The following is a 24,468-nucleotide window of genomic DNA, read 5'->3' as shown; positions in this document are numbered from 1 at the left end:
AGACTAATGGGGGCGGGTAAGACCCACTGTTCACAGGCATCTCTGAGTAGGTGGCATTTTAATTTTGACTAAAACATGAGAAAGGAACCAGATGAAGATTGGAAAGGGGAACATTCCAGACAGCAAATAGCACAGGCCAATGCCCTGAAGTGTGAAAGCCTGGGAATTTGTTATTTAAAAAAAAAAAAAAAAAAGATAAATATATAAATAAAATAATGAGCAAGGGAGGAGCATGACCAAGTATGAAGTTGAGGTAAGGGAACAAGCAGGAATCAAATTAGAAATGCCATGAGGTACTGTCTGCATTTTATCCTCATTATAGTGGAGGGTCATCAAAGCAATAGAAAAGGAACTGAACAGGCTGCTATGTGGAGAATAGACTGGGTTGAGGGTAGTTGTCACAGGAAAAGGCAGGAAGACCGCTGAGGATGTTTCTACAGTAATCCAGATAAGATTTCTGCAGTGAGTGAGTGTGAGAGTTATCCCCATGACCCTGGACAGTCTCCTTTGCCAAGGCCCAGCAAGGTGGCAAATGGACCACACCCCTCACTGCCATACTGAGTACATGCTTCAGCAGACACTGCTTAGAGTAGAAGTGGGACAAGAAGAAATTCCACTGGGGACTGACAGCAGGTGCTCTGCCAAGGAGAGCATTTGGGTCACTGCTCTCCATTAGGAGGCCCATGTACCACACTAGAATGTGGGTATGCAGTCACACACCTAGACCTGTCATTTTAATCAGGTTATTTACATGTCCCTTCATCATTATGTAAGATCCACTGTTGGACCCTGAGGACAGCTGTCAGAATCCTGGGCACAGCGAGGTCTGTCGTTTCCTGTGAAATCCTTACCCTGGTCTACTGCTCCAACTTCTTTCCCCATGTGGATCCATCATGGCCTTGTTCATCTCTGGAATTCCCTTCTTGTCCTAATTAAGCAGAGCTCTAATTTGTTAACTATAGGGTGTTGAGGAGGATCTATTTTTCAACTTGTCATTCTTCACTAAATAAAGCCCTAGAACTTTTTCTTTTCATCTTCATTGTAGAATTTCAGTTGCAATATTTGATTTAATTGTAGATTTTTATAGTCTACACATGCCTAGAAGCCTTGGGCTGTGGATAACCTTTCACTATGTCTAATAAATAAAATTTAAAAAGAAACTGCAGAAGTAAACCATAAATGTTTTAAAGACTGTCCAATAGGAAAAATGAGAGCCATGAATTTTAAAATTTTTATCTTGAAGAGTAAGATCTTATCATTCATTACAGAACAGCTAGAAAGAAATCAAAGGTAACCAAAATTTTTTAACTCCTTTCCTTCATTTGTATTTGTAAAAGGATCTATACTAGAATAAATATGTTATCAATGGCACTGAAAGGCCAAATTGATTTGTCAGTCATCTTTGTTTTAACTTACAGAAGAATTGGCAGTAGATGCCAAAGTCAAACAACCGTAAGGAAAAGTAAAATAGTAAAATAATAAGATAAAATTAAATTTAAAAGCTTGTAATGCGAGAAGGGACAAAAATAAAAGTAGGCACGTGGTAGGGGGAAAAAAATAAAAAAGGCAATATAACCCATAAGGAAAATTGATTTTTTTGGTCCATAACATACTGAGAAGGATAAAAAGTGAAAATGGGGTTCTGTGAGTTATACCTGATCATTTAGGTAAATAAAATCTGAAAAACAGTATGGTGTACATATAATAGGGTGGCTTTGGGAAGTATCAATCAATAAATAACTCTTTATGTTAAAAAACAACTTTAACATAATTTTTATAAGAAAAAAATAAAAAAACATAAAACCATACTGTAGATCCACCTAAAGGATTTAAATTAATCTAAAATTAAATGCAGAAAAATATTCTACATATTACATATAATAAAGAATATATAAAACTATCACAACTTCATAAATAGCCATTAGTTATCTAAAATAAAGATGAAATGTCACTTTTAAGAATTTTAGGAACTCTATAAGCATGTTTATCCAGATACACAGGTATATACACACTCACAATTTCATAAAGAAAGTTGCTAGGTTAATAAGCTGAGATAAACACTGAAATGTCACTCTAAGAATCTGGGGAATTCCACAGAAGAAAGATCTATTTTGGACCTGTCTCCCAAAAGGGGATAATTATGAAAGAGCAAAAAGATCCTCTACCCACAAAACTGCCCAACAACACAGAAATCAAATGTAGCACCGTTGTGAAACTCATAAAAAATTCTATATTTGAAGAGGGGATAGAAGGATGTTTTCATTTGTGCATTTTCAATTATGCATTCCCACCAAGACAAACAACTTAATATAGCCTGGTCAGTGGTGATGCACAAAACCTTAATCTAGTGTGCAACCAAAAGGTTAATATTAGAAACAGTGGTGAATCCAAAAAGTTTCAAAACAACACATTTTAGGGCCACTTTTAACATGAGAAAGATCTATGCAGACAGTTGAGTGAGCCATGTTTTGATAGCAAACACCCTGAAGGAAAGAGGGTAATGCCAGTAATTCAAATTTTTCATTTTCATACTTAAGTTTATGCATCAATTTTTGGGCTAAAGAAAAGAAGAATCACTCACTTTCTGTACCCATCTGGCTGGACTCCACCTCAGGACTCCTGAGCCCTGTGGCTGTTTCATGTTCATGTCAGTTAATGCCACCACTCAGCAAAGTCAGTTAATGTCAGTTAATGCTACCACTCAGCAAAAAAAACAGATTTCAACATTCAGGTAGACTAGCCAACATATAATATCAGGACCTGTGTATTCAGAAAACCGTGCATTTTCTTTTCATTTTCATTGTGACAAAAGGTTGGCATGGCTACACTTACTAGGGGTATACAAGGTTTGAAATTTATAATAATGTAAAGAGTTTCATGGAAACAATAAAATACTCACGTCATGCCTGTAGTTAGGTGGTGTCTTTCTTTCTCCTTAGGACTGCCCATAGACTCTTAACCAGATTTGAGTTTCCTATCACCAGACTTGTCCATATGACAGTTCATCCACTGGCCTCCGGAGGTCGCTCTCCATCACTCCTCAAAGATTTATGCTCTTTGATCATCATTTCTCTGACATCCATCCTGCCATAACGTTAGTGATTTCAAAGTATGGAGATTATGCTTCCATCTCTGACCTCTCAATTCCTAGACCTCTTCTCTCCCAAGAATCCTGTCCTTTACTCTATGTCAGCCACTCACTCTATAATACCATATTGTGATTACCAACAACTTCCACCTCTTATAGACCTCACTTCTAAGCATCTCACTCCCCCTTTCTAGTGCACACTCTCTAGGACCCAGAATCCAACAATCCTTCAATCTTTCCCTTGCCCACCTCAAATCCTCATTTTGGTCCTTAGGTGGGCTAAAGTCTACAGTCCATCATTAATTCCCTGCAGAAACTATCAGCTATTTTACCCTACTCTTGACCATCATACTCACCTGGCAAATTCCAATCATTATTAAATCCAACTCCATGTCTACACCCCTAAGCTGAATTTGACTGGAAAATGGCACTACCATGCTAACCACTCATGATCACTAACTCAATTTGGGCCCTCAATGTTGCCCAGAAATCATACATTTCTCATTTCTCCTCAAATTTCCAATATCTCCTCCTCCATCCTAACACTGGAGCTGACCTTGCTTCCCAATTCCCCAAGAAAAACAGAGGTGAGAGAGAAAAACCTCCATACATCCTCATCACATCTTTGTGATTTGAATATTACCACAAATGAACTGCTCATGTTCTTCCTAGGTCAATAGCTGTGCCTGTCCATCCCTTCTCACTCATCACTCAAGTGATTCCAGCGTCCCTCTCCATCTGTCCATCACTTTAAATGTCATCTGCAAACTCTTAATTCTCAGGTTTATTTTAGCCCAGGCCTTCTCCCTGAACTAGAGACTTGAATATACAATTGCCTTATTAACGTTTCCACCCGCATACTTAATAACACTGCCTGGAACTCCTGATCTTCCCCCACAACTTACTCTTTATGGAGGCATCCCCCTGTCAACAAAAAGAAACTTCATTGTTTCAGTTGTTCAGGCCAAAAGTCAAGTCATCTTTGTCTCTCCTTATCTCTTACTCTGTATCAACTGAGTAGCTATTATACTAGCTCTCCCTTCAAAAACTTACGAGAATCCAACCACTTCTTTCCCTTCCACCACCATCACTCTACTCCAAGCCTATCTCTTGCCTAATATATTCTGAGAGTATCTGACTGGTCCCCCAGGTTCCACTCCTGCCCTCCATGTCTGTTGTCAGTACTGTAGCCAGAATAACCATGTTAAAATATAAATCAGGTCATGATATTCTTCTTCTTATAAATTTCCATGGGTAAGTTTCTGCATAATGGTCCTTACTACCTCTTCGAGCTCCTCCCTAACCATCTTCCCCCTTGTTCCCTCTGCTCCAGCCACATTGGCCTTCCTGCTATTCTTCAACCTCTACAGACACATTGCTACCTCTTTAGCACATGCTGTTCTGGGATGTTCTTTCCTTCATGGGCCACATGTTTCCATCGCTCACCTCTGAATTTCTGTTCAAATGTCACCTTCGAAGGAGCTCTTCCCTGACCATGCTCAAAACTTCATTTTTCACTGTAGCTCTTATGATTATACAACAGATGAGAAGTTTACCTATTTATTTACTGTTTGCCTGACTTGACAAAATATAAGCTCCATGAGGACATGGATGTCGTTTATTCACTGCTATACCCCTTGTGCCTGATGTAATGCTTGAAATATAGTGTATGTTCAAATACTTACTGAATAAAGGAATAAATGCATGTTTTTGGAAGCATCAAGATGGAAGGACTTTTCTGAATCATCTAGGCCAAGGATTGCCAAATTTCTTCTGTAGACAGCCAAATGCAAAACATTTTCAAACTCTGCAGGTCATCTGATCTAAGTCACAACTATCCAACTCTGCCATTGTAATGTAAAAGCAGTAACAATGTGTAAACAAATAAGCATATCTGTGTTTTAATAACATTTTATTTACAAAACCAGGGGGCTAGCAGAATTTGACCTGTGGACCATAGTTTGCCAACCCTGATCTCAATTATTCTGTTGCACTGAGCATTAAGGCCTTAGTCACCAGTTCTGCCAAAATTTATTAAACAGAGTTCATAACTTCTAGAGCTAGGGCCATCTAGACCAACCATCCAATCTAACCCCTTTGGCAGACATAGATGCTTACCTAGCATCCATTTTCTCTTTCTTTTTACCTAAAAGAAGCCCATTTCATTGAGGAGACAGCAATGTACACAGCTAAGAACTAAGTTTCTCAGCCTCTCCGTAGCAAGACATGACACTTCTGGCCAATAAGATACACAGAGAAGTCATGTGGAGGGCATTTTAGGAAAAGTCCTTTAAAGAGGGTTGACTTGGTGGCAACTTTCCCCCTGCCCCTCTTCCAGTTCTAAATGCAAATGTAATACCCAGGGCATGGTTAGAGTCACACCTTATAAACTGCAGAGTAGGAGGAGAGGAGTCAGGTACATCGAAGATACAGTGGAGCTCAGGCACAGGTCCTCCAGATGTCCTGTTATAAAAGGAAGAACTAATCTCTGGTTAAGCCATGATAAGTGGCTTTTAAAGAGAGAAAATGAATATTTGGTTAAGCCACTATAAGTAGCTTGTAAAAAAAAGAAAATGAGTCATCCAAGATCCTAAAAGCCAGCCAGACACATAAAAGACACTTGAAGTGATCCTGCGACTTCCACTTCAATAGTCTTTCTCTCATGCAACTCCTCACTCAAAGAATAAAAGGTACAACATGCTATTCCATGCAGAACAGATAGCATGTGATTTAGAAAAGCTTTGTTCCTATCAAAAAATGATCATTTCCCAGGCTCAGATAAGTAAGAATTCTGGAGTTTTACCTTGCTTCAGATGTCAGTTCCAAACCACTGACAGCCCCTAAATTAATCCTATCACTTACAACCTAAAGAGAAAGACAGATCTTCTATATAACTTTGGTAGAAAAGTCCACGGAGGGTTTCAGTTTGCCTGATTTGGATTCCACACTTAATCTGGAACTAGCCACCATAGTCAGAAGGAGGATTATACTGCTTGACTTAGACTGGGTCACATGCTCACCCCTGTGGCATGGGAAATCGGTCAGCCCCACCCAAGGGGGTCTCATTGGTTCCTCCCAGTAAACAATAGGCTCTGATATCAGAAGACACGGACAGGAGTTTGAAGTGTGTGCCCACACATACACATACACATCACTTTTTGTGCCTGTCCCAGGAAATTAGTAAATGTGGGTTGTAGGCTTAACTCTCTAACTAGATGCAGGTCACCCAGCTGATACATGATCCTTGGCTCTGAGTTTTCCAATCACTTACCAAAAGGAGATGACTCATCCAACATTAGTCTTAAGTATTAAAAGATGGACTTAAACACGATATTGGGAAAAATCTTGGAAAAGTATGAAGTGCTATATAATTATGTAGGATTATTATAAGTGAATAAATACAACTGATATAAAAGAAAATAAGAGACTCTTTCCTACCTCATCCAAACCTATAAAAATCTTTAACACATCCTTTACAATGATGAGTACCACAGAGGGCCTCATATTGCAGTTAGCCCAGACCACAAAGATAGGAAGTCTTATGCACCACCTTCCTGGGACTACTAACAGGCCCATAGTGTTCCTCTCAAAAATGACTTGCCTCATTCAATCCCCATATTCTCATAACCTCCTCTATTCTCATATTCTCATATTCACCTCACTCTGTTGATCATTAAAATCCAAAATAAAAAAAATTTAGGTAGCCATATACATACTGTTTCAAACTTTAAATGCCTTAGATGAATTGACATACTCATTTGCTGTAGCCACAGCAAATAGCAAAAGACTGAAACAATCTAAACATCCACTAAAAAGAGGCTATATAATAAAGTTGTGCCACATCCATATAATGGAGTAGTATATAGCTGTTAAGAATAAAGAAACTCTAAATGCACTAACTCAGATAGGATTACCTAGATACATTCAGTGAAAAAAGCTAAGCGAAAGATTGGTATATAGTTATACTGCTACCATTTGTGTAAAAGGCAAGAAAAGAACACACACCATGATGCCAGGCATAAAGGCATGGGATCTCTCGGGACGAATACAAAAAAACAAATTACCTTGGTTTTCACTAGAAAGATGAGCTGGGTTTGCTGAAGAACAGAGTATGGGAGAGACTTTTTAATCTTTTGTATCTTTTGAATTTTGCATCATGTGACTACATTAACTTTGTACCAGACAGACAGACTGAGAACACAATACGGCATAAACCTATGAAAGGACAAAGACACCACCAGGTCATACAGGTCTCTAATAATAATTAAGCACAGACGTTGAAGCATTTGGCTGCCAGAATAATCCACCCTAAGTTTAATAGTCTAACACAGTAGTTGTGTTAACATATTAGGGTGGTGCTTGGAATATAACAACCAACCTGCCTCCCCTATCAACTTCATGAAACACATGGTCACCTAACACTTGAGCAAACACATGCTTCTGTTAGCAAGAACAGAGGATGAACTAACCAGTTAGGTATTCAAACAAGAGCATCCTCCCATCTGTGTAAGTATGTATGTATGTATTTTGGTGTGCACACACATGTAAACACACACATACACACACAAAAGTATCACAAATAAATGAGTAGACAGATTTTTAATACATTTTCCATTTCACAAATACTTGCTAAGGATACATAAGGAACAGTTATGAGTGTTTTCAGCAACAACTACCAGAAACACAGACCTAGTGTGTACCTTAACAAATTGGAGTTTACTTTTCCCAGCTAACAAGTAGTCTGGAAGAAAGTGGCTTCTGCATTTGTGGTAGCATGTGTACAGTGTCAAGGCCATTATTTCTGTGAGTCTCCTATCCATTCCCGTATGGCAACAAGATGGTTACTCTTACCCCAGGCATCACATCCATATTCAGGATAGGGAGAAGGTAAAGGAGGTGATGTCATCACTTTTAATCAAGAAAAGAAAAGACTGTCCCAGAAACCCTCAAGCTGACTCTTTAATTGTACCTTGTTAGCCTGACCTATATTGTATGGCTTTTCTGAAAAAGAGTCCTAAAACATAAATATTTAATTTTTACAGTATATTCAAGGCATGCAATGGCAAAATAAGTTCAGAATGACTACTGAACAAACCAGCCCACAGTGTGTGCTACAAGTACTCTGATAGGCTGTAAAAGTTGGCATGTAGGGGTGCTAAGTGTGACCCTAACAGTTTATATGCTTTATTGTCTGCTTTCAGAATATTTTAAAATATGACAGTATGATGGATTTTAGATTGGATACACAAGGTGAAAAGTAAAAATACTGAAGACTTTTCATATATCCCAAAATAAAAAATTAATGTACAAGTTATATATCTATATTTATGTGCCTTATTAGAGGCAACTGACCTGCCAAATAAATGCACATCCAAAAGTTATACACATTTTCTTTCTGTATATTTCTCCTTAAAGGTAAGTTTTCATTTGTTTAATGAATTATGTTATAATTGCAATTAATTTCTCAGGATCTATAGACAAGTTCTATTCCCTCCAATTTGTTAAAGACTAAAGTTCTGTTATAACTTAAGTCACAAAGAGTTGTTAATTTTATTATAAGTTTTTCTGAAAAGAACATCAGTTACCCTATAGTGTCACAACCAGTCTGCAGTGCAAAAGCATTACATACACACAAATATTTTTTCTTGAGCCATTTGCAGGTAAATTTCAAACATTATAAGCCTTTTTCCTAAATACTATGTAAGAGACCCCCCAATGAAAGACATTCTCTTACTAACTAGAATATTATTATGTTTAAGACTATTAATGATTCTAATTAGCAAGACTATAAATTGGTAATTTTATGAATAATAAGTATTATCACTAAATCTGTTAAAACTTCTCCAAATATCTCCCCAAATATTTTTTAATCAAAGGCTAATCATAACTGTTTTTGTTTCAAGTGCCATATTTTCAAAATTATTCATCCAAAGGTAGTTAATTTTTACCTCTATCATTGTTATTGGCTGTCAGATGACTGGTATGTGGGTTGGAGTCTTTAAAAAGGGCTTTTATATGTATAACATAGTCCCCTGTTTTACCTTTTTGTATCTAAATGATTACAGAATACAAGAAGAAATTCTTGAGAACATTGTATTTTATAGGAAGAAAAGAAAAGTAGGGAAGGAAGACAGGGAGGATTATTTTTGACCTAAAAAAAAGAATGGAAATGCACATGAGCACATGTAAGTGCCCATGTATACACACACACACACACACACTCTTACAGCAAACATGCTCAAAATTTGCCCCAAAAATACAATTACAGAATTCTCAATCACAAACTCAAATAATAGGGACTGCTACTAAAGTGTGTTAAATAAACATAAATCTGCTACTTTAATCAAACAAAGAAAATACTCTGAGCTTACCCAATTTGAAACTGAAAATGAATCCAGAAGCAAGGTAATACAGCAGAAAATCAGCAGTGTCATTGAGCCTCAGACAGACTGTAAGAAGAGCTCCACATAAGCTTCCCACAATTAATGCTAATAAATGAACTGAGTTCTACCACATTCACAAAAGATTGAGAATAATGTTGTTTACATACACTCTATTCTTCCCTCATATATATGTGATTTTCACAGATTCTAAAATCATAGTTTCTCTCAAATATCTGATGATAAAAAAATAGGTTACAATATGGGGAAGGAACTTGACAACCATGAAAAGAACTCTATATTTATTACAAGCATTATAATATATGATTTATTTATTTATCCACATCCACCAACTGTAATACAAGGTCTGTTCAAACTAACCAGTCAATATACTGTACAACTCAGCCTTCAGTTTCATATGATTTCATTTTCCTTTCCTTCTTGTGACATTATAATTTTGTGTTCTGAGTTTACTATAACTAATATTAATGGTTTTGTCCACATGCTCACAAAGTAAAGGAAAAGACACAAAACCTTTTAGATCACCTAATCAGTACCCTCAGGGGTGAAAAAATGCTAATATGGAAACAAAGATCTTTATTTTTTTTTTTCCTGTGGAATAAAACAAATGCCTTGTATGGTTTTAATTACATCCTAATATTTCATAAACATCTTTTAGCATCGGAAGAAAAATAAAGTACATATTGTGAAAAGCTCAGCAGCTCCCAATTTTGTGATGGCACCAACTTCTATAATCAAGTCTACAGTCCCTACAACTGGCCACCTTTGAAATCAAATAGTTTTGAAATCAAAAAGTTTTGCCACTTTTGGCAACAAAACTATGGTACTTTTTAATGTAACATGTTTACAGAGGTGCTATTACCATTCTTCCTCTTTGGTACTGTGCTTACTTTTTGCGTACTAAACAAATATTACCAAATTATTTCTAGTTATCTAAATTCGGTAACTAATTTAAATAGTCTTTTCTTTGTTTCCCCAAAGGTCTATGTGAGTAAGAACATGTCTGCTAAGAACTATGGACAAATCATCCTCTGCTATGTAAAAATCTCCAAGTATCCAAAATATTTGGGATTTCCAGGATTTAGGAAGATGCTACAGCTCTTGTATAAACAGGAAAGCTAGGCCACAGGGAGAAAACCAAGGTCAGCTGTGAATGTGCAAAGCCCTGAAAAGTTAAATTTCTTTTTCTGGCTCCCCATTTCTACTTATCCTGATAAGTCTACCTCATTAGTCTGCTGCTGATCAATTCTGTTAGTAATTTAATACAAAAGCAAGTTTTTCTTGTTTCTCATTTATAAGAGGAGAGAAAGAAGAGAAAACTGATTGAGGCTGCCCAGAACAGCCTGACCCAATTTTATCCCAAATCGTCCTTTAGGAAAAATGCATTTGCCATAACACAGAGGTAACTTCTGGGTTTCTTGGAAACTGGGATGCTTCTATTTCTTACATTCAAAATGTACTGGGAAAAAAACAAAAACAAAAAAAGACAAAAAAACCCCAAAAACCAACTTAGGTGTTACTTAATTTAATAAGCAAGTGAACTATTTACTTTCAAAATGAATGCCCAGGTCAATAAATATGATTTTGGGGACAGCTGGGTAGCTTTGTTGGTTAAGCATCTGCCTTCAGCTCAGGTCATGATCCCAGGGTCCTAGGACTGAGTCCCATATTGGGCTCCTTGCTCAGCAGGGAGCCTGCTTCTCCCTCTGCCTGCACTGTCTGTCACTCCCCCTGCTTGTGCTCTCTCTCTCTGACAAATAAATAAATATTTTTTTTAATGTGATTTTTAACCATCCTTTCTAGCCAAAAAAATGTGTCAAATTTTTACTACTTTTAATAATTCCACTGAATATTATCTAATCACTCTTCCTATTATCATCACTCCTAGCCTTCCTATATATTCTTTCTGCATCTTGATTTAAATAAGATATAGAACTATTTCTTATTTTTTTTAAGATTTTATTTATTTATTTGACAGAGAGAGAGAGATCACAAGTAGGCGGAGAGGCAGGCAGAGAGGGAGGGGGAAGCAGGCTCCCTGCTGAGCAAAGAGCCTGATGCGGGCTCAATCCCAGGGCCCTGAGATCTTGACCTGAACTGAAGGCAGAGGCTTAACCCAATGAGCCACCCAGGTACCCCAATATATAACTATTTCTTAAACTTGCATTTAAAAAAATAAATAAAGGAGACCACACTGAAAAGTATTTCAAAGCTCACCATAGCAACTCCTCAGAAAGTGATAAACAAAGAGCACTCAATTTTGCCATTAGCTTCCTAAAGAACATTCTTGAAGGCCCTTGGAAAACGATGTTCATTTCTAAAATGACTGTCTAGGGGCACCTGGGTGGCTGAGTGGGTTAAAGCCTCTGCCTTCGGCTCAGGTCATGATCCCAGGGTCCTGGGATTGAGCCCCGCATCAGGCTGTCCGCTCCGCGGAGAGCCTGCTTCCTCCTCTCTCTCTCTCTGCATACTTCTGATCTCTATCTGTCAAATAAATAAAAAATCTTTAAAAATAAAATAAAATAAAATGACTGTCTAAAAATTTAAATAAACAGAATAAAATGGGGGCGCCTGGGTGGCTCAGTGGGTTAAGCCTCTGCCTTCGGCTCGGGTCATAATCTCAGGGTCCTGGGACTGAGCCCCACATCGGGCTCTCTGCTGAGTAGGGAGCCTGCTTCCCCCTCTCTCTCTGCCTGCCTCTCTGGCTACTTATGATCTCTGTCTGTCAAATAAATGAACAAAATCTTTTTTAAAAAATAAATAAATAGACTATGGACTCTGAAAAACCATCTGAGGGTTTGAAGTGGCAGGGGGTTGGGGTACCAGGTGGTGGGTATTATTGAGGGCACGGATTGCATGGAGCACTGGGTGGGGTGAAAAAATAATGAATACTGTTATGCTGAAAATAAATAAATTTAAATAAATAAACAAATAAATAAAATGACTGTCATCTTAACAGCTACTTGTTATTTTTCTTTTGTCTCCATTCCATCCTCTCACTTAAATTTATCCTGATTTATAAAACTTTTACACATTTAGAAATATTCTAGGATTTTACATATGTATTTTTGTTACACAGGAAGAAAAATGTGATTTGCTTTGCAATTTTGTGCCTTCTATGAGATATAGTCCAGCTAAAGAAGAAAAGATGAAAAGCAAAGTAATAATCTTCAGTAAGTTTATATACTAAGCAGAGTTAAGTTGTGGATGCCAGTCTTCGATCACACTCTAAACCCTGAGTTGGTTTCCACAGGTGGCCCTGTACTTATGCCAAGGGATACAGGAGGGAAATGGCACCTGCCAGTTCCTTTACTTCTGGAAGGGTCTCTCTGTGAATGCTGCCTCTCTGGGACATGCTCCAAGATGACCAAATATCTTCCCCACTGTGTGCCCCAGGCACTCCTCAGATCACTGTTTCCATTCTGTGTATCCATGGGGTTGTTTGCCTGCCTCTCTCAAAGTCTATCCCAGACAAGCCTTCTGACCTTTAAAATTCCAAGCTCTCAGCCTCACTGGTTGCCAGATGTTACAAAATTCATTCCTTCTCACTTTCAAAGGCAATTACTATGGGTACTTGTTTTCCCTTTGTGCACGCCTGTGTGTTAGTCTGTCTCTCACCATTCTTCATTACTGTGGCTCCTGCCCCACCTCCAGGACCACAGTCCCTTTCTCTCCCAAACTTGCCTCTCCACACTTCCTACTTTCTTCAGTGTGGCTTCTTCTCTACCTTTAGTTGTAGAATTTGTTCTGCCAGTCTACTGGTCAGTTTCTGATGCGTTTAGGATGATTGGATAGTTATCAAGTTTTATTTGTAGGATAATATGAGCCTTGGGTCAATCTCTTACTCTACCGCCATCTAAACCCTGATTTTTAATACAGGTATAAATATTAACCCAAAGGAAACAAAAATACTGATTTGAAGGAATACATGCACCCAATGTTTATAGCAGTATAATCAACAATAGCAAATTATGGAAAGAGTCCAAACGTCTACTGACTGACGAACAGATAAAGAAGATGTGGTATACATGTACAATGGAGTATTACTTGGCCATAAAAAAGAATATAATCTTGTCACTTGCAATGACGTGTATAGAGTTAGAGAGTATTATGCTGTGAATTAAGTGATTTAGAGAAGACAAATGTCATATGATTGAATTCATGTGGCATTTAAGAAAAAAAACAGATAAACATGGAAGTGTAGGGAAGAGAGAGGCAAACTAAAAAACAGACTCTTAACTATAGGGAAAAAAAACCCTGATGGTTACTGGAGGGAAGGTAGGTGGTGGAATGTTGAATAGGTGATGGGTATTAAGGAGGGCACTTGTGGTAAGCACCAGATGTTGCACATAAGTGATGAATCACTAAATTCTATACCTAAAATTAATATTGCACTGTATATACCTAGCTGGATTTAAATAAAAACTTAGAAAATTAAACAAATTAAAAATTTAAAAATTAAAAAGAAGTAACTTACAAGGGAAAAAACCATAAGGCTAGCAGGAGATTTTTCAGCAGAAACCTTCCAAGCCAGGCATGGCATGATATATTCAAAGTGCTGAATGGGAAAATCCACGGCCAAGAATACTTTATCCACAAGGCTATCATTTAAAAAATAGAAGGAGAGATAAGGAGTTTCCTCCACAAACAAAAACTAAAGGAATTCAACCACTAAACCAGCCCTTCAAGAAATATTAAAGGGGACTCCTTGAGTGGAAAGAAGAGACCAAAAGTAACAACCAAAAGTAAAGGTAGGAAACACAAAAGCAGTAAAAATGAATATTTCTGTAAAAAATCAGTCATGGAATTCCCAAAATAAAAGGATGTAAAATGTAACAACATATAACTACAATGTGAGGAGGAAAAGAGTAAAGAATGGGTTCAAACTTAAACGACTGCTGACTTAACACAGACTGCTATATGCAGAAGATATATATATATATCACATATATATGCAAATATATATAAATATGCAAATATAAATAAATATGCAAAGAATGAGGAGAAAGAAATCTAAAAATATCACTAAGAAAATCAGCAAATCATGAAAGAAAGATAAGAAAAGATCAGAGAAAATCTTCAAAGAAACCATAAAAAAATAATAAAATGACAATGCATGCTTACCTGTCAATAATTATTTTGAATGTAAATGGACTAAATACTCTAAGCAAAAGACACAGGATGACAGAATGGATTAAAGAAAGACAATCATCTATGTGATGCCTATAAGAGGCTCATTTTAGACCTAAAGACAACTGCAGATTGTGGACTCTGAGAAACAAACTGAGGGGTTTGGAGGGGAGGAGGGTGGGAGGTTGAGTGAGCCTGGTGGTGGGTATTATGGAGGGCATGTATTGCATGGAACACTGGGTGTGGTGCATAACAATGAATTATGGAACACTGACAAGAAATTTTTTTAAAAATGAAAAAAAAAAAGTCAGGAGATACAGAAACATCTATCATGCAAATGGATATGAAAAGAAAGCCAGAGTAGCAATACCAGACAAAACAGACTTTAAAACAGAGACTGTAATAAGAGACAAAGAAAGACACTATATAATAATAAAGGGAACAATCCAACAAGAAGATATAACAATTGTAAATATTTACATACCCAATACAGAAACACCCAAATACATAAAAGTTAATAACAAACATAAAAGAACTAATTGATAATAATACAATAATAGCAGGATACTTTCACACCCCACTTACATCAATAGACAAATCTTCTAAACAGAAAATCCTCAAGAAAACAATGGCTTAGAACTATGACACACAAGGACAGATAAATTTAACAGATATATTCAGAACATTTCATCCTAAAACGGAATATATACCGTCTTCAAGTGCACATGGAACATCCTCTAGAATAAATCAAATATGAGCCCACAGAACAAGCCTCAACAAATCAAAATCATATCATGTATCTTTTCTGACCACAACTTTATGAAACTAAAAGTCAACCGCAAGAAAAAATCAAGAAAGACCACAACCGTATGGGAGGTTAAATAACATGCTAATAAACAATGAATGGGTCAATGTGGGGAGGGGATGACATGGAAACAAATGAAAATGAAAACACAACAGTCCAAAACCTTTGGGATACAACAAAAGCAGTTTTTTTTTTAATACATTTTTTATTTTTTATAAACATGTATTTTTATCCCCAGGGGTACAGGTCTGTGAATCAGCATTCACCAAAGCACATACCCTCCCCAATGACAACAAAAGCAGTTTTAAGAGGGACATTTATAGCAACAGAAGCCACCGCAAGAAGCAAGAAAAATCTCAAATAAAAAACCTAACCTTACACATAAATGTGGTAGAAAAATAACAATAAATATAATGTAAAACTAGCAGAAAGAAATAAATAATAAAGATTAGAGCAGGAGAAAATGAAACATAAACTAAAAGATATCAATGAAATTGGGAGCTGGTTCTTGAAAAAAAATCAATAAAATTGAGAAACCTATCGTATGGTTTCACTTATTTGTGGAGCATAACAAAAAGCATGGAGGACATGGGGAGTTAGAGAGAAGGGGGTTGGGGTAAATTGGAAGGGGAGGTGAATCATGAGAGACTATGGACTCTAAAAAACAATCTGAGGGGTTTGAAGTAGCGGGGGGTGGGAGGTCGGGGTACCAGGTGGTGGGTATTATAGAGGGCATGGATTGCATGGAGCCCTGGGTGTGGTGAAAAAATAATGATACTGTTATGCTGAAAATAAATAAATTTTTTTAAAAAATTGAGAAACCTCTATCCAGACTTATCAAGAAAAAAAGAGGAAGGACTCACGTAAATAAAATCAAAAATGAGAGAGGAGAAACAACAACCAACACCATATAAATATAAACAATTATAAGACATATTACAAAAACTTCTAAGTCAACAAATTGGACAACCTAAAAGAAATGGATAATTCTTAGAAACACATAAACTACCAAAACTGAATCAAAAAGAAATAGAAAATTTGAACAGACCAATAATCAGCAAAGAAACTGAATCAGTAATCAAATATTATGCCTCCATCAGAAAGGACAAATACCCAACTTTTGTAGCAACATGGACGGGACTGGAAGAGATTGTGCTGAGTGAAATAAGTCAAGCAGAGAGAGTCAATTATCATATGGTCTCACTTATTTGTGGAGCATAACAAATAGCATGGAGGACAGGGGGTGTTAGAGAGGAGAATGGAGTTGGGAGAAATTGGAAGGGGAGGTGAAACGTGAGAGACTATGGACTCCGAAAAACAATCTGAGGGGTTTGAAGTGGCGGGGGGGGGGGGGGGAAGTTGGGGTACCGGGTGGTGGGTATTATGGAGGGCACGGATTGCATGGAGCCCTGGGTGTGGTGAAAAAATAATGAATACTGTTCTTCTGAAAATAAATTAATTAATTTACTAAATAAATAAATAAATAATAAATAAACCACCAAAAAAACCAAAACCAAAAACAAAAAAACCTCCCAAGAAATAGAAGTCCAGGACCAGATGGCTTCCCAGGCAAATTCTACCAAACATCTAAAGAAGAGTTAATACTATTCTCTTCAAACTATTCCAAAAATTTAAAAAAGGAAGGAAAACTTCCAAATTCATTCTATGAGGCCAGCATTACCCTGATACCAAAATCATATCAGGACACCACTAAAAAAGAGCCAATATTTCTGATTAACATAGATGTAAAAATCCTCAACAAAATATGAGCAAACTAAATCCATCAATACATTTAAAAAATTGTTCAACAAAATCAAGGGGAATTAATTCCTGGATACAAGGGCGATTCAAAATTCACAAATCAATGTGATATGTCATTACATCAACAAGAGAATGGATAAGAACCATATGACCATTTCAATAGACACAGAAAAAGCATTTGACAAAGTACAACATCATTCATAATTAAAAAAAAAACTCAATAAAGTAGGTCTAGAGAGAACATACTCCAATATAATAAAGGCCATATATGAGAAACCCATAGCTAACATCATGTTCAATGGTAAAAAACTGAAAGCTTTTCCCCTAAGATAAGGAACAAGACAAAGACAACTATTCTCACCACTTTTATTCAACATAGTACTGAAAGTTCTAGCCACAGCAATTAGACAAGAGGAAGGAACAAAAGGTATCCAGATTGGTAAGGAAGAGGTAAAACTTTCGCTATTTGCAGATGACATATACTATATATAGAAAAAACAGAAGACTTTACCAAAAAACTGTTAGAACTAGTAAACAAATTCAGTGCAGTCGCAGGATATAAAATCAATGTGCAGAAATCTGTTGCATTTCTATATATTAGTTATGAAGAAACAGAAAGAGAAATTAAGAAAACAATCCCATGTACAATGGCACAAAAAATAACAAGATACCTAGGAATAAACCTAAGCAAGGAGGTGAAAGAACTGTATTCTGAAAACTACAAAACATTGATGAAAGAAACTGAAGATGACACAAAGAAATGAAAGGACATTTCATGCTCATGAATTGAAAGAACAAGTATCCCTAAAATGTCTATACTATGCATAACAATCTAGAGATTTAATTCAATCCCTATAAAAATACCAACAGCACTGTTCACAGAACTAGCACAAACAATTCTAAAATTTGTATAGAACCACAAAAGACCCTGAAGAGCTAAAGCAGTCTTGAAAAAGAAAAGCAAAGGCATCATAATTCTATAGATCAAGTTATACCACAGATCTGCAGTGATCAAGACAGTAAGGGACTAGCACAAAATAGACACACAGATAAATGGAACAGAATAGAAAATCCAGAAATGGATGCACAACTATATGGCCAATTAATCTTCAACAAAACAGGAAAGAATATCCAATGGGAAACAGTCTCTGAGTCTGAGTCTCTGAGTCTCAGGTGCTGAAAAAACTAGAAAACAACATACAAAAGAAATAAAAAACTGGACAACCTTCTTACATCACACACAAAAATAAACTCAAAATGGTTTGAAGACCTAAATGTGAGACCTGAAACCATAAAAATCCTAAAGGAAAACTCAGGTAGCCATAGCAACTTTTTTCTAGATAGGTCTCCTGAGGCACAGGAAACAAAAACAAAAATGAACTATTAGGATTATGTCAAAATAAAAAGCTTCTGCCTAGCAAAGAAAACAATCAGCAAAACTAAAAGGCAAACTACAGAACAGGAGAAGATACCGGCAAATGACATATCTGATAAAGGGTTAGTATCCAAAATACATAAAGGGCTATAAAACTCAATACATGGAAAATTGTTGATAGCATTTTGCATTTCAAAATAAACTTATCATGCCAATAAAGTGTAAGTTTCTTATCATGTCAAAGAAACTAAAGAACACCAAACAAATACCTTAGAAAGTCAAAGAGAAGAAGAAATTTGATATTTACAGATAACATTTTATCAACTATTATATTTAGTAGTGAGCAGAACTAACTAAAAAATGTACTGTGACATTACTTGTTGAGAACTGGGCTAGAAGCTTTAATACCACCCTGAAGTTCACATACCACACGTACAGCCACAGTCTGCATGGAAAAAAAGAATAATTCATGAAACCAAGTTCATTCAAAAATAACCATGAATAGGAAAAGTCACATCTGAATCATTGTAAGAGCTTTTAAATGTGTGTGTAATCATTTAAAAAGCACAACTAAAAAGGAAATCTATTTATTTCTTTTCCCCACTTAACTAAGCATTCAGTCTATAATCAGCTGGTTAGCATGAAGTATTATTAAGGCACTATTTTTACAGTACCCATTTTTATGGGTTTTGTATGTTATACAAACAGTGGTTTTTAAAAAAAAATGCATGAATTGGTTATTCTCTTTCATGCTTCCTATATTAAGTCAAACCAAAGCTCTGGATCTTGGCATAATGGTAATACAAGTGGAAACAAAAACAGTTCAATCTTCAAAATGTCTTTCAATTTTACTCTATTCATTCTATCACATTTAAGTCACATTTATCAAAAATAGATTTTTAAAGAGCCCTGCATTTAAGATAATTTCAGGGTTTGCTTCAAATTACAAAAAAAAAATAGGAAATAATAAGTCACTGACTAGAAAAATATATAAAAACAAATTATTTAATCATAAGTGTAAAATTAGTTTTTTTAAAAAATCCCTTATTGCTGCAGAAGGTCACAGGTATCAAACATATCACCACTCAAAAGACAGGGATATTTTAAGATTCTGTAGAGATGGTTACTGCTACACCATTTTTCAATCTTTCATTGTAGAAATTTTACTATTAATAAAAGTCAAATGCCAATTAAAAAAAAATCACCCAAACAATACAGAGAAAAATGGTCAAGATCTATGAGCAGATAATTCACAGATTAATACGAAAGGCCAAGTTACATATGAAAAGTTGTTCAACCACATATATGCTCAAGCTCTTGATGCTTAACTCATCAAGAAAAGATGAGTTAAAACTAGAAATCATTTTTTTAATCCATAACTTTGGGTATCTTTTAAAAGTTGATGATAACCATTAGAAAAGAGTGTGAAGGTGACTTCTAGTTTCTGGTCCAGCGTGTAAGGATCTTGGAAGTTGTCATTCTATCCTAACAAGTGAAAAGCTGAACTGAAAAAAATCAACAACTCTTCTTAGATCCATCATAAAAGTGAGGTCACAAGGTAAATAACTGCCCCCGAAATTGGAGACAGTCAGATACAAAGAATCACAACTTATCAGAGCACAAAACCATGAACAGAACCCTCCACAGAGCTAGTGCCAGGGAAGGAAAACCAGAACTGTAATTGAAGAACTGCTGGAGTCTCAGTGTGGACAAGTCCCTGAGTTACAAGCTCTTGAGAGGGTGGGGCGCAGGTGTTGAGGAATAGGATGACACTTTTGTGAGTTTTACCTCCTAGAGCTCCATCAGGTTTTCACAGTAGTGAAAATTGGAGAAAAATTCCTTCATGCTTCTAGGAGGAGGAGAAAAGGAACCATTTTTAAATATAAGAGAGCATTCTGTTCTTACTAACAACGCTTGCCCTCAAGAGAAATTTTTTTTTATTATGTTCAGTTTGCCACTGTTTAGTACATCATTCGTTTTTAATGTACTGTTCGATGTTTCATTAGTTATGTATAACACCCAGTGCATATCACCCTATTACCCCCCCTTCACCCCTCTCCCTTCTGAGACCCCCAGTTCGTATCCCGAGGTCCATAGTCTCTCATGATTCATCTCCCTCTCTGATTTCTCCCCCTTCAGACCTCTCTTGATTCCCCTGTAGTCATCTGTGCTATTGCTTACGTTCCACATATGAGTAAAGTCATATGATAATTGTCTTAAGAGAAACTATTTTGCCAGAGCCTAGTCTGTGGGGTTTTATCAGACAAGGAATTTAAAAGAACTATGATTCATATGCCAAGGGCTCTAATGAAAAAGTAGACAAGATGTAAGAACAATGGATAATAGAAGCACAGAGATGGAAAGTCTAAGAAAGAATACAAAAGAAATCCTAGAAATCAAAAACACTAAGGATATGCAAACATCTAAAACTGAAGAAGCAAAAAGAAAAAAGACAAGAAAAGCAGAACAGAATATTCAAGAACTATGGAACAACTACAAAACATATTACCTAAACAAAACAGAATACCAAAAGAAGAGAGAAAGGAATAGAAGAAATATCTGAAACAGTGACTGAGAGTTTCTCCAAATTAACACCAGACACCAAATCACAGATCCAGGAAGCTCAGAGAAGAGGCAAGATAAATGTCCCAAAAAACAATATCCAGGTAATCATATTCAAGTACAGAAAATCAAAGATAAAGATAAAAATCTTAAAAGAAGCTACAGGGGAATAAAACACCTTACCCACGTAGAAGCAAAAACAAGAATTATGTCTGACTTCTCAGAAATCATGGGATAAAGGAGAGTGATATGAAATAAATCAAGCTTAAAAGAAAAAAACAGCAACAAAACATACACACACAAACTCCACCACACTTGAATGTGTGGACTGAAAAACTGTCTTTCAAGAGGAGGAATAAAGACTTTCTCCGACAAACATTAAGGGAATTTGTTGCCAGTAGACCTGCCTTGCAAGAAATATTAAAAGAGAAGGAAACTGACAAGCCAGAAACATGATTCTACAATAAAGGAAAAACATTAGAAAGGTAATAAGGGAAGGTTAAATAAACTTTTCTTTTTCTTTTCTTTTTCTTTCTTTTTTTTTTAAGATTTTATTTTATTTATTTGAGAGAGAAAGAAAGCATATAGGAGCAGGGGGAGGGGCAGAGTGAGAAGCAGACTCCCAGCTGAGCAGGGAGCTGGCTGTGAGGCTTGATCCTAGAACCCCAAGGGCATGATCTGAGCCAGAGGCAAGCATTTAACCAACTGAGCCACACAGGCACCTCTAAACTTTAATTTTTCTTATTTATAAGTGATCCAACAGACAGTAATTTGTTCAAAATAATAAAAGCAACAATGTATTTAAGTGTGTGTGTGTGTATGTATGTGTGTGTGTGTATTTATACATGATTATGTATGCCTGAAATGAATGACAGCAATGCTATAGGGATGAGAGGGAGGAATTAGGAATTTTTTATTTGTGGTACTTGTACTATCTGTGAAGCAATACAGTATTATTTTAAAGTAGACCTAGATTAGTTATAAATGTATATTGTAAACTGCAGAGCAACCACCCAAAAAACGGCTTTAAAAATTAATATGCTACAAAAGGAGAGAAAATGGCATTGTGTAAAATGCTCAATATAGAGAAACAGACATTCCCCCATGGGAAAATGATATAAACAAAATTCAGAAAACATGAATCTTTCCAGTAGAGTATCGAATAAATTATGGAACCACAGAATTATTCAGCTATAAATGTATACATACTTATATATTAAAAGCCTCAAGATATGAGGCAGCTGGGTGGTTCAGTCAGTTAGCATCTGCCTTTGGCTCAGGTTATAATCCCAGGGTTCTGGGATCAAGCGCCTGCCCTGGGCTCCCTGTTCAGCTAGGAGCCTTATTTCCCCCTCTTCCTCTCCCGCTCCCCCTGCTTGTGCTCTCTCTCTCATGAATAAAATCTTTTTTCAAAAAAAGCACCAAGATATGTTAAGTGAAAAGTATTCTACAAAACAATATAGTAGAAATCTCTCCTATATAATTGTTTAAAATGATGAGAAAGGGAGAGAGGATGGGGGTGAGAGGTACATGGACAAACAGAATGGACTATGAAGCCACAGTCCAAATTGTCAGCAGTGGTTCTTTCTGGCAAGAGCAACAGGACTTAGAGTAAATGGAAATGGGTATCTGTCTGGATTACTATATAAAATCTTTCTATATACACATTGCAATGAGAATCTCTAGACATATTATTTATGCAAATGCTTTTTTTAAAGAAAAAAACAAAGAAAGTAATCAGAATATAGTGGTGTCTTTCCATAAAACCAAGAAAGTGGTTGCTAGCTTGTCTCAGTCACTACCAGAACGATTTCAACCAAATTACTTCAAATAGGAACTTGAGATCCACCATTAACAATTTTAATTTATAGTGCCAATTAAGGAGCAATTCGATTTCCAACTACACTGTCACACAAATAGTTTAGATTGGCCTGTGAACAAACCAAGGATCCGATAGAATTTTGGAGCTATCTGGCCCCTCATTTTATACACGAGGAAACTGAGAACCAAGAGACCTGTCCTAAAACAAACAACTAATTTCATCACTGTTAAAAGAGGAAAGAACTCAACCTTCTTCCTCCTTTTCCAGCCCTTTGGTAAATTCAATTTATTTCTTCTAGCTACTTTATAAATATCATCTGTGGTTCTTGAAAATTCCCAAGTGGTTCCGGAAAATATTCGTTTTCCAATCCCATTTCCAAATCACCTGATTAAAAAGAATTCCACATTTTCAGGTTGGATACAGTAGAGAATTCATAGAACTCAGCATGGTGAAGGAATTTAGAAACTGTTTGTCTAACATAGAAGGAAGGAAGGAAGGAAGGAAGGAAGGAAGGAAAAGGGAAGGAAGAAAACTTGAGTAACTTGCTATATCCAATGAGTCAGACACAGTCCAGAGTGGAACCCAATTTTGCTAACCCCCAGGAGAGTAGCCCCCTCTTGGGGGAAATCAGAAGGGGAGATAAACCATGAGAGACAATGGACTCTGAGAAACAAACTGAGGGTTTCGGAGGGGAGGAGGGTGGGAGGTTCAGTGAGACTGGCGGTGGGTATTGTGGAGGGCATGTATTGCATGAAGCACTGGGTGTGGTACATAGACAATGAATTTTGGAACAATGAAAAGAAATAAAATAAAATGGGGGGGAACGGCACTACAATCCTACAGAAAGAATATATACTAACTGGGTGACATTGGGCAAGTCATTAAACTTCAAAACTAAGTTTCTTCAAATATTAAATAAACAGGGGTCAATCAGGTGAGCTCTGAAGTTTCTTATATCCATGATTATGGAATTTTTAAGACAGGATTCAAATGCACCATTAAATCACGGGATCCCAGTGGCAAAATGAAATACTGCAGTCCAACTCTTTAAGTAGCTTCAAAGAGCTATAGAGAAGGAGAACATAGACAAACAGCAGAGAATAGAATGGAGTTCAGGAACTCCTTGGCATGGACCCAAATCTGGAAAAGTAGAACTAGCTGGGAATCTGTGATTTTAGATCCAGTAAAGTCCTCCAGAAAGTTGCCATGTGCCATAATTCCACACCTACCACAGGTTCCCAGGAAGTTTGACATCTTGCTTTCACCTCTTACTATTCCTTCCCACTAATGTTCTGGGAATGCACCTAATATAGCTGGACAACTAATAACAAATTACATAAATTATACATGCTATTAGAACCAACAATTTGATTTCCTTTAAAATAGTATTCAACAGTTGGTAACTGTTAAAAGACCTAAACAATAATACCTAAGTCTGATTCTGACATATTTGAGGATATAGTAACACAAATGTAATCAACCTATTTCTGAAAAATCATGAGAGGCAGACCTCAAAGGCCTGAT

At 36.5% G+C, this 24,468-nt stretch overlaps 1 protein-coding gene across 4 annotated transcripts in view; it reads right to left on the bottom strand.

The window, feature by feature from the left end:
- The window catches only part of TASP1 (taspase 1), a 277,276-nt gene that overhangs the window by 78,653 nt on the left and 174,155 nt on the right, over window positions 1-24,468 (bottom strand). Inside the window, exon 12 of one of the 4 annotated variants that reach the window (XM_059406524.1) lies at window positions 5,471-5,551. The exons of the other annotated variants lie outside the window; for them this stretch is intronic. Within the exon in view, the coding sequence (XP_059262507.1) occupies window positions 5,472-5,551 (80 nt within the window). The 3' untranslated portion in view covers window position 5,471. Of the gene's footprint in view, window positions 1-5,470; window positions 5,552-24,468 lie in introns of those variants that run through there. 4 annotated transcript variants of the gene reach the window in all.

The sequence above is a fragment of the Mustela nigripes genome, chromosome 7 (genome assembly GCF_022355385.1).
Source record: "Mustela nigripes isolate SB6536 chromosome 7, MUSNIG.SB6536, whole genome shotgun sequence".
In the NCBI taxonomy this organism is placed as follows: Eukaryota; Metazoa; Chordata; class Mammalia; order Carnivora; family Mustelidae; genus Mustela; species Mustela nigripes.
This window is presented reverse-complemented; position numbering and strand designations above follow the sequence as displayed.